The sequence below is a fragment of the Scyliorhinus torazame genome, chromosome 6, assembly GCF_047496885.1.
Source record: "Scyliorhinus torazame isolate Kashiwa2021f chromosome 6, sScyTor2.1, whole genome shotgun sequence".
NCBI classification, from domain to species: Eukaryota; Metazoa; Chordata; class Chondrichthyes; order Carcharhiniformes; family Scyliorhinidae; genus Scyliorhinus; species Scyliorhinus torazame.
In genome coordinates this window covers 238,066,380-238,078,408 of record NC_092712.1, presented here as the reverse complement: position 1 = coordinate 238,078,408, position 12,029 = coordinate 238,066,380, and the positions used below count along the sequence as shown (strand labels likewise).

The 12,029-nt window shown below is 43.6% G+C and overlaps 1 protein-coding gene across 8 annotated transcripts in view; it reads right to left on the bottom strand.

Annotated features, from left to right (window-relative positions):
• The window catches only part of LOC140425346 (triple functional domain protein), an 801,905-nt gene that overhangs the window by 281,875 nt on the left and 508,001 nt on the right, over window positions 1–12,029 (bottom strand). For all 8 annotated transcript variants that reach the window (XM_072509518.1, XM_072509516.1, XM_072509515.1 and 5 more), the window contains 2 exons: window positions 5,828–5,929; window positions 4,942–5,081 (listed from right to left, as the gene is read on the bottom strand). In XM_072509518.1, coding sequence (XP_072365619.1) covers window positions 4,942–5,081; window positions 5,828–5,929 — 242 coding nt within the window. The remainder of the gene's footprint in view (window positions 1–4,941; window positions 5,082–5,827; window positions 5,930–12,029) is intronic.

Sequence of the window (12,029 nt, the reverse complement as noted above, 5' to 3'; positions counted from 1 at the left end):
GGGTCAGAGGGACTGTGGGATATGCATAGATAACCCTTGTAGACATGGAGTAGAACTATTCACAAATTGAGAGGGGGGGGGGGGCTGGCTGTTATCTGTCCCACTAATATCTACACAGGGGACATTTCACTTTAGTGATAGACTGCAAGCCACTGTTGGATTTATTCAAGAAAGATAAGGCGATTGCACCAATAGCTTCGGCCCAGATACAGTGGTGGGCTTTCTTCTTGTCGTATTAGGAGTACACCACTGAACATCTTCCAGGGATGTAAATAGCCAATGCAGAGACAGGAATTGTATTCCTTTGCCAGAGATGGATGCACCCCCACACCAGCAGAAGAGATATGAATGGCCAGGAATTTTCTGGACACTTTGCCAGTGTTGGCTCAACAGATTAAGTACTGGACTGGCAGAGACCCAGTGTTCTCGAAGGTGAAACAGATGACATTGTATGGATGGTGGAACAAGAGAGCTTCAGAGGAATTGAAGCCTCACCAGATCAGAAAAGGCGATCTTAGCTGTGAGGATAGCATCTTTCCCTGGGCATCTTTCTCTGGGGACCCACAGTTGAAAAGCTGCGCCAGTGTTTCGCAATTCACGGGATACCAGAGATCCTCATTTCGGACAATCGAGCGGCTTTTACCAGTGCTGCGTTTCAGAAGTTTATGATTTTGAATGGAATAAGCCATACCAGAATGGCACCGTACCATCCTTCATCCAATGGATTGGCTGAGAGGGCAGTGCAAGCTTTCAAGGCTAGATTGAAGAAGCAACCACCCACATCCTTAATACCTAGGTGATTAGGTTCCTCCTATCTTATACGATGACCTCACATACAACTATTGAAGTCTCTCCAGCTGATCTGCTGACAGGTGGACAGTTGAGGACTAGATTAAACCTGGTGTTCCCAAATTTAGCACGGAGGTGGAGACAAGCCAAAAGAACCAGAAGTGGAAAAGCATTCTAGAGGATCCAGTGTTTGTGAAAACTTTGCTGACAAGCCAAATTAGGTTCCAAGAGTTGTTGTGGCCAGAACAGGGTCGGTGTCCTATGAAGTTAAAGTACAGGACAATATCTTAAAGATGCATGTAGACCACTTGCGTTTATGAGAGCCATCCCAAGAACCAAAGCTATGACCTGATCCAATATGCCAGCAGGGAGCATTGTGGGTTGTCCGAGGTTAGAACGGTTAGATCAGCAAGTACCAGGCCAGAGTGTTACCCCAAGGAAACAGTGGAAACAGAGAAAAGTGAAACGTCGGTACAAGGAGCAAGTCCTTGTGAAATAAGGCCAACAGTAACAATCTCAATAGAAGAACCTCAGTCACTGGAGCTACAGTGATCCACGAGAAAGTTGTCATCACCGGACAGGCTGAGATTTTGATGGACCAGCGTATAAGTGTTTACGGTCGTTACTGTTTGGCAATTGTGTCATTTGTTTATTCCCATGTGCAAAAAGGGACTTAGAGGGGGAGGGATGTAATAGCTAGCCCCTTTAAGGGATGTTCGTTGAGGGATAGATCATATGACCTGCTAATCCAATCAGGGACCAGAGTTGTTAATTCACTGGGACATGTTGGGACTTGCCCCAGCAATTGGACCCAAGAGCGGAGTATGGAAAGGCAGTTTTAAAGCACTCTGTAAATATTTGTTGATAGTTGAATAAATCATTATTTTTTTTCACAGTTAACTGGTGGAGCCAATTCTTGAAGTTATTACAGGTTCACTATTTAATATATGACATTTAGAAGAAGTGAAATACTGCAACAGTGCTAAGGTATGCATCATATGCCCCTGAACCTTGTGTCCTTCTTGCACATCCAATATTATTATTACTAATGCATGATGCTGCTGAACGTTACCTGTAGATTTGAGGCTACCGATATGTCAAAACATAATTTTACAACCTTTCAATTGAGCGGCACGATGGGCAGTGGTTAGCATTGCTGCCTCATAGCGCCAGGGACCCAGGTTTGATTCCGGCCATGAGTGACTGTCTGTGGAGTTTGCATGATCTCCCTGTGTCTGTGCTAGTTTGCTCTGGGTGATCCGGACCCCCCAAGTTCCAGAAACGTGCAGGTTAGGTGGATTAAACATACTAAATTACCCGTTGGTGTCCAAGATGCATAGGTTAGGTGGATTGGCCATGATCAATGCGCGGGATTACAGAGTTAGGACGGGAGACTGGGCTGAGGTGGAGTGTTCTTTTGGAGGATCAGTGCAGACCCGAATGGTCTCCTTCTGTGCTGTAGGGATTCTACAGACTTAACAGTGTTTTCTGATAATATTTCTGCAAGCTATGTGCCTATTAGATCCTGCAGACTCTTCTACAGATATGAATCTATGGTATATGTACCATTAAATGTTTTCCATGCCTGCAATGTTGTTCCACAAGATCAGCAGTCAGGTTATACAATGTAAATCTGTTCCTGTGGTAGTTCAGTTTAGCTTTAGGTGATTTTTCATCCACTACGTTACGCTGTGCAGCTGGATATTTAGTTGCATTGTTAACACTAAAGTTACCTTATATACTTATGCAAAGGTTGAATTATTGAGACGGTTTTTAGGCCATAAATCACGGGGGTCCACTTTCGCATGGATAATAATTTTGAGGGGGTTGATGTACGTGCTTTATTTGAACCGAAGTCAAAATCAAAAAAGACCATCATAATGGAATAAAGTATAGATTCACAACATTAAATAATTCATGTTAATTATCATTCATAGTCTGATCAGTTTAATAATTTGAATAAATAAAAATAAAATTTAAACAAATAAATGTTTGAAGCCTTTATTTACTGATATCATTTTCATTATTATTATTTGCACTTTAATAACTAATTTGAATTGTTAACTTTTTTTAAAAATTCATTTTACGGAATGTGGGCTGGTTGGGCCATCATTTATTGTCTATCCCTAGTGGCCCTTCAAAAGGTTGTGGGGAGTTGCCGTCTTGAACCACTGCAGGCCCTGAGGTGTAGGTACACCCACAGTGTTGTTAGGGAGGGAGTTCCAGGATTTTGACCCAGCAACAGTGAAGGAATGGCGATATATTTCCAAGTTGGGGTGGTGGTGACTGGAAGGAGGAACCTCCAGGTGGTGGGATTCCCAGATATCTGCTGCTATTGTCCTTCTAGTTTGTAGTGGTTGGGTGTATGGAAGGTGCTGCCTAAGGAACCTTGGTAAATTCCTGCAGTGCATCTTGTAGATGGTACACACGGCTGCCACTGTTCATCGGTGCTAGAAAGATTGAATGTTTGTGGAAGGGGAAGCAATTAAGTGGGCTTCTTTGTCCTGGATGGTGTCGAGCTTCTTCACTGCTGTTGGAGCTGCACTCATCCAGGCAACTGGAGAGTATTGCATTACACTCCTGACTTGTGCCTTGTAGATGGTGGACAGGCTTCTGGGGTCAGGAGCTGAGTTACTCACCATAGGATTCCTAGCCTTTGACCTGCCCTGGTAGCCACAGTATTGATACAGCAGGTCCAGTTCAGTTTCTGATCAATGGTAAAACCCAGGATATTGATTGTGGGCGACTCAGCGATGGTAATCCCATTGAATGTCAACGAGTGATGGCTCGATCATTTCTTGTAGAACATGGTCATTGCCTGGCATTTGCGTGGCATGAATGTAACTTGCCACTTGTCAGCCTAGCATTCCTTCTATCACTTTGCTGATAGGACGGTAATTGGCTGGGTTGGATTTGTCCTATTTCTTGTGTACAGGTCACACCTAGGCAATTTTCCACATTGCCAGGCAGATGTCAGTGTTGTAGCTGTACAGCAACAGCTTGGTTAGGGGTGTGGCAAGTAATGGAGCACAAGTCTTGCCAGAATATTGTCAAGGCCTGTACCCTTTGCAGTATCCAGTGCCTTCAGCCGTTTCTTGATATCACGTGGAGTGAATCATATTGGCTGAAGACTGGCATTTGTGATGTTCAAGACCTCCGGAGGAGACCAAGATGGATCATCCACTCGGCATTTCTGGCTGAAGATTGTTGCGAATGCTTCAGCCTTGTCTTTTGCACAGATGTGCTGGGCTCCCCCATCATTGAGGATAGAGATATTTGTGTGAGTTGTTTGACTGTCCAACACCATTCAAGGCTGAACCATAAGAGAAAATGCTGGAAAATCAAAGCTGGTCTGGCATAATCTGTAGGGAGAGAAAAGGGCAAACGTTTCGAGTCCAGATGACCCTTTGTCAAAGGTGCTGCCAGAGCTGCTGAGATTCTCCAGCACTTTCTACTTTTGTTTCAGATTCCAGCATCCGCAGTAATTTGCTTTCACCCATTCAAGGCTGGATGTGGCAGGACTGCACACCTTAGATCTGATGCGTTCATTGTGGAATTGCTTAGCTCTATTTATTACTTGCTGCTTATGTTGTTTGAAACATATCTCTAGGATTACCCTTCGGTTCTGAAATTTCTGGTGTTTGATCTCTGAAAAACTAGGGTTCACTTTTATGTAAGTGTATGTTCAAATGTGTTAGGGGGAGGAGGAGGAGAAGAAGAAATTACCTATTGCAGAGCAGTTAATTCTGAAATATAAATCAGATTTGCATCAACCTAATTCCTCATTTGTCACTCCCTCACCTTTGGAGTTAGCCAATTCACACTGACTGCAGATGCAGCCAATGTAAGTTAACAAGTCAAGGGTGGAAAATTGAGTCCCACATCCTATTGAGTAAGTAGACTGTGGTAAATTTGGCTTTAGTTTTCACTGTTCAACATGCCCACAACCAATTCTGGCATTTACATAGGAAGACAGGTTTAAACCGTGTCAAAAGATTTCTGAAAGATACATGCATCCCACTTCCATAATTTTTGAAAAGGATTTGCTTAAAATTCAATGCACACTAAGGACTGATGTCATCTTAGTTTACCAGCACAATATGCAAAACAAGTAGCACACTGCAGTGTTATGCAGCAATACGCAGGACTCACCTTCTCCCTTTATGTTTGTGAGATGTAGGTTTGGGCAGGTGGATTGCTTCTTTCAGGGCACCTTTCAGATGAATAGTCCTTTCCTGTATAACCTCTCGTATATGCTTGATCCAATCTTGTTTATTTTCAATGCTGGAAGCCTTCAACATAAATAGCAACATTCAAGACAAAAATGTACACACAAGAAAGTAATCAAGACAAAATATTTCCTCTGCAGAGTGAACACTATGGAATTGTAAAGCAATTATTTTTTAAATGGCTTTCATTTATAAATTCAATTCTTATGTGAAGCATATAGAGGAACATTTGCCAAGGTTTTAAAAATTACATCTTGCAAACATCTGCACATTATTTCCAACGATTCATAGAACTAAAATAGGGTGGACAATTATATAACAGAATTTTGCTTTACTATAACAAATTACTATATCTTCATTGATTTAGTCCACTGTGTAACTATCATATTGCTGAAGTCCACAATCTCAAACTGATGTCTAGATCAAAGGCTAATCTTATGAATGGTGTAATACAATGGAGTGATTAACTTATCAGGCATGTGGGTTTCTCCAGATAAGGAGTGTACCCTTTGGCTTTCATCCTGCTGATGAGGACAGCTGAAGTGTGGAAGCTAGATATTTTCCGAAAGAAGAGAAATAAAAAAAAAATAGGATGCACAGTTCTGTTTTGAGCCTCTTTTGCTTGCTACATGGTAGGGTCTTAATCTCGATCCATATTATTATTTTTTCGTGAAGAACAAGGAGATGGAACAGTGCTGAATCTCAGTTAACATCTCACAACGGAGCAGGGCGTGAATGGAGCTAGGCCAGAAATGACTGTGCTAATTTATCTGAAATATCTCATGTTCTGAAAAAAAAAAAAAAATTACCTTTAAAACAATTTTGTTGTCTGATGTCGGAGTCCGTCCAACCCACAACGCAAATTTACAATGATCTCCTTCAACATGCTCTGTGACCCCAAGTTCTGAGGTCTATAAAAGAGAAAATATTTGCTCAGCTCTCACTTGTTTTCCAACTGATAATGCATTCATGGGCAAGAAATTCTTATATTTTACAGGTCAATTTTCTAGAATATCCTTGCTATATTAATTAAATTTCTCAATGATCTATAGCAGATTATAAGACAAAGTTGTACATATACAAAACCAACAAAATAACACATAAAACCAGTAACATCAAAATAATAGCTGACTGGTGAAGAAGTATATTTGATGCTTTACTGTGTTCAATGATCTTCACAAAACAGCCAAATAATTGAAGTGCTTCAGTGTCTGCACCAAAATACAACATTTTCTGTTCATTTGGAGAATATTCTAAATAACGTATAGTAGAGGAAATATAACGCCAGGTAAAGTTCACACATGGGTGCACGTCAAATTATATTTTAAAAATATTGTTATTCAAGGCATTTTCAAATTATTTACCGAACACAAGAAACCCGCCATCCACAAACCATAGTCCTAATACAAAAACCCTCCACGTCCCAACCCGATTCACTTTCCAATTATAATAAAAACACAAAAACACACAAGAAAATAGAACAACCCAAACGGCCCCCCCAACCAGCTGACATTTACCATTCCTTAAAGGGGTGACGAACAACCTCCACCTCGAAAAGAACCCCTCCTCTGACCCCGTAATGGCAAATTCGATCTTTTCCAGATGTAAGAATTCCACCAGGTCACTCACCCAACCCACCACCTTCGGTGACTCCGCATTCCCCCACCCTAATAAGATCCATCTCTGGGCTATCAGGGAGGCAACAGCAACACTTCAGCTTCTCTCCCCATCTGCTCTCCCGGACCCTCCGACACCTCAAACATCACCACCCACGAGTCTTCCTCACCACCAGAATCTCCGTTATAGTCCCGCAAAGGACCACCAGAACTCTTCCAACTTTCGGCAGGCCCAGAACATATGGGTGTGATTAGCCAGTCCCATGGAGTCCGCCCGCATCTATCCTCTACCCCCAGAAACAACCGACTCATCCGCGACATGTCATGTGCGCTCTGTGCACCACTTTAAACTGAATGAGGCTTAGTCTCTCACATGAGGAGGTCGAATTTACCTTTCGCAGGGCTTCATTCCATAACCCCGCCTCAAATACCGCTCCCTCATCTCCTCCTCCCACTTCATGTATGTCAAATTTTATTTATTTTTCCAAGGGTGTGTACTGATGGCACACTAGTCAAATATATTCCAGAAAGTAAAAGCTATAACATAAAGCACTGTTTTAAAAAATGAATCCTTTCACAGGATGTGGCCGTCACTGGCAAGTCCAGTATTTGCTCTTGAACTGAGTGGTTTTCTAGACCATTTCGGTGGGAGGTTCAGAGTCAACCACATTGCTGTGGGTCTGGAGTCACATGTAGGCCAGGTAAGGATGACAGATTTCCTTCCCTAAAGAACATCAGTGAACCCAATGGGGTTTTACAACAAGTGATGCTAGTTTTGTGGTCACCATTACTGGGACTCGCTTTTAATTGCAGATGTATTAATTGAATTTAAATTCCACCGGTGACCATGTTTGGATTTTAACCCATGTAGTAGCCATGTGCTTCTTGATTGCTAGTCCAGTGACATTCTCTCTGCATCACCACCTACCCTCCAACTACCATCCCTTTTTGTGGAAGGGACAACAGGCAATTACCAAATGCTGACATATCTTCAATAGGGCAAAAAACTTGAAATGAGAGTTGAAATGGAGGGGCCTACAGTGGGTTGGGAAACCATTGGGAACTTCTGAGGACATTGTCATGGCTCTTTAATTGAACCACAACATTAGCAGCCTGCTTCTACATTTCCTGACCAGAGTGTGTGCATGGAATGGTTTGTTGAATCCATCAAAGGAAGGATTTCTAGTTCAAGGGACCAAGTTAGAGTTCTGAATATATGGACTGTATATGGATTCTTGAGGCTTCAACAATTACTGGAATGGAAAGGATACCGGGGAAGTCTGCTCCCCAAGCTCTTGGACTTTTGTCCGAATCAAGAACTGAAACTGGTATTTGCCAAGGATGGGAGGAAGAGGACAGTTTCTCAAAACAAGCAGTCATAGATTGAAGTATCCCAGAAAATGAGCAGGAGGGTAGTTGCTTGATTCTGCAGACTGTGTCCCCAGAGATTCAAAGATATCAGGAAGACATGACAGGTGAGTGGCACAACACATCCGGATGCCAAGCTACACTTTGACTTCCTCAGCCTTCTCCTGCACAACACTACTCAGACTAAAGCACTTGCAACTACAGTCATTCCTCTCTCTTCAGCCACCTCCTCACGTATCCATCTGAACAGCCAAAAATCTCACATCCTTAATTTTGAGTCATCTCACACACTAGCCTCGCAGTCACACTCAAAAAATGCTTTCCTTACTTCTTTCCACATAATCCATTTCTCACACTCTCATCACTCTGCATTCTTTCCATACTGAATAGAGTAGGATGAGGCAGAGCACTGGGGGAGTGGGCTCGTCCTTCACTGGTAGTTGCCTTCACAGGCACAGGTACTGTACGTCCACCTGGTCCATTGGGAAGTAGGTCTTGTTCCAGGAGGCTGTAAATATTGGCAATGATCTGCTGGAAGAGCCTGAGTGTTCTGAGGCACTTGAGTTCACACATGTGAAGAGAGTTAATCCTCTGCTTTAAGGTACTCTGTTGGGATTCACCCCCTCCTTTGAGCTCGATCACTGTGTCCATCCCCCCTGTCCTATATAGCAGCAGGTGTCCTCCCTGGCAGTGAGGGTGAAAGTCCCAGCAAGAGAATCAGAAAATAAATTATGATTCTGTGAGATCTGAAAGAATATTCAAGACAATTGGCCTAGTCTACATGAGGAACTTTGGAGATGGCTTCAGTTGGGTCCACAGAGTCATATTGGAAAAATTTGGGCCCATTCCTCACAAAGTGACGGTCCAAGATAAGGTCTTCACCACCTAGACACCTTAGAAGTAATGCATCCGTCCCTGTACAAGCCTCACCACCGGCCACAAAAGATATCTGTCGGCTGTGCAGGGCTACCGCCCACAGAGAACCATGTGTCCCCTGATGACGAGGATTCAGGTTCCAAAAAAGAAACAGAGGAAGGTGCTTCGTCGGTAGCAGACACCGAGAAGGAATCCACATTGGTAACTCTTCGGCTTGCCCTCTGGAAGCGAAGATCTTGAATCCGGTTCACAGCTCCAGATCTTGTTCCACCCTCATTGGACCTCATGCTGACTGTGAAGAAGCAGAAGGAGTGCTGAGGGAGAATAGGACTTGGGGGCGGGAAGTGGGGGAATTTGATGATGACCACAACGGACACGAGGGATCGGCAATAGGTTTCCCCATCATCTTAATGGAATATGAATTTCCCTATTGAGCAGGCGGAGACTTGCCCAATAAGAGGTGCATGGCGGAAGTTCTGTAGGTCTGCGGGCTGGGACACAAGTGTTGTAAGCCGCCGTAGCAGCCCTTTTTGTTACTTTAATAAAGGAAGTTATTGGCCTTGGTGAAGGTATTACACTGCAGTTGCTGGAAAATGCAGTGTGACTCCAATTGGTGTTACTTCTGGTGCTGTTGATAGAGCTGTTCCTTTAGTTCATCAGAAGTGCAAGGTGGAATTACATGAGCTGCTCCAATGCCAGTGAAGACGGATGCTCTCACCTGATGAAGGAGCTGTGCTCCTAAAGCTAAAGATTCGAAACAAACCTGTTGGACTTTAACCTGGTGTTATACGACACCTTACTGTGCTCACCCCAGTCCAATGCAGGCATCTCCAATCACAGTGAAGACTGACAGTCGGCAAGCACAGATGAAGGTGAGCGAAGATCAAGGTGAATAAACTGATAGCCAAGAAATTTGAAATAATTTGTGAAAAGAGCAATGGGCACCATCCTTTCACCAGGGAAGGGCTACAGCTCCTCAGTTTCAATGCATGAAGGTTTCCCAGTCTGTTTGCTGTTCTCTTGCCTGGTTGCACTTGGGAAGTTTCACACAGCTCATGAAACCCAAACTCTGGCTGTTAAAGCCAGAGCTCTGGCTTAAATCAACAGTCAATTGCCTGGAAACCTAGCGTCATAGAGTCATAGGGGTCGACGGCACAAAAAAGACCCTTCGGCCCATTGTGTTGGCACCGGTCAAAAATCAACCACCAACTGTAAAAATCCCATTTTCCGGCACTTGGCCCATAGCCTTGTATGCCTTGGCATCACAGGAGCACACCTAAATACTTGTTAAATTTTATGAGGATCCCTGTCTCCACCGCCCTTTCAGGCAGTGAGTTCCAGACTCCCATCACTCTCTGGCTGAAAAAGCTTTTCCTCAAATTCCCTTTAAACCTCCTGCCCCTTACCTTAAATATATGTCCCTGGTCATTGATGCCTCCACCAAGGGAAATGGTTCCTTCCTGTCTACTCCATCTATGCCCCTCATAATTTTATACATCTCAATCATATCCCACCAAGTCTCCTTTGCTCCAAGGAAAACAACTCAAGTCTATCCAATCTCTCTTCATAACTAAAACTCTCCAGCGCAGGCAACAACCTGGTAAATCTCCTCTGCACCCTTCCCAGTGCTATCACATCCCACCTATATTGTGGATTGCAGAACTGCATACAATATTATATGCTGTGGCTTAACCAATGCTTAATACAGTTCCAGCATAATCTCCCTGCTCTTAAACTCTATACCTCAGTTAATAAAGGCAATTATACCATATGCCTCCATTTTATCCACCTGCCCTGCTACATTAAGGGACTGGTATACATGCACACCAATGTCCCTCTGATCTTGTGCTTCCCAGAGTCCTGCTGTTCATCATGTATTTCCTTGCCTTGCTTGTCCTACCCTAGTGCATTACCTCGCAATTATCAGGATTGAATTCCATTTGCCACTGATCAGCTCGTCTAATTCCTCCTATAATGAGGCTATCCTCCTCACTATTTACCACCTCACCAATTTTCGTATCATCCACAAACTTACTGATCAACCATCCTACAATCATGTCTAAATCATTTATATAAACCACAAACAGCAAAAGTTCCATTACTGATCCCTGCGGGACACCACTGGACACAGGTGTCTAGTCAGAAAAATACGCCTTGGCCATCACTCCCTGCTTCCTGTCTCTCAGCCAGTTTTTGATCCAATTTGCTAAATTTCCTTGGATCCCCTGGGCTCTTACCTTCGCTATCAATCTCCCATGTGGAACTTGCTGAAATCCAAGTAGACTACATCAAATACATTGTCCTCATCCACATACCTGGTCACCTCTTTGTAAAGTTCAATCAAGTTGGTCAGACATGGCTTTCCCTTATTAACAACAGATGCACGGACATTGTGCGACAATTGCCAGGCAGGAATGTTCCCTTCCAGTCGCGGAACAATTCAGCAGTCAAGGGCATTCAGCCTCTGATCTTCAGGTAAACGTTCTCCAAGGCGGCCTTCAGGACGCGTGACAACGCAGAATCGCCGAGCAGAAACTTATAGCCAAGTTCCACACACATGATTATGGCCTCAACCGGGGCCTTGGATTCATGTCGCATTACATTCACCCCCCACCATCTGACCTGGGCTTGCAAAATCCTACCAACTGTCCTGGCTTGAGACAATTCACACCTCTTTAACCTGTGATTATCCCTGTCTCCAGTTGCACTGTCTAGACCTGTAAAGACTTAATTACCTGCAAAGACTCGCATTCAAAGTATCGTCTTGCATCTTTGACTTTGTCTATATATGTTTCTGGAACCCACCTCTTCATTCACCTGAGGAAGGAGCTGTGGTCCAAAAGCTGGTGATTCAAAACAAACCTGTTGGACTTTAACCTGGTGTTGTAAGACTGTGCTTACCCCAGTCCAACGCCGGCATCTCCACATCCTTATTAACAAAACAACGCTGACTGTTCTCGATTAATCCCTGCCTCTCTGAACGCAGATTAATTCTGTCTCTCAGAATTGCTTCCAATAGTTTCGCCACCACTGAGGTTAGACTGACTGGCCTGAACTTTCCTGGTTTATCCCTTCATTCCGGAGTCATGGTATTCCTCTTGGATTGTTCAAATAACTTACCCAACAGATCCACAGTGGTTTGCTGTTCACC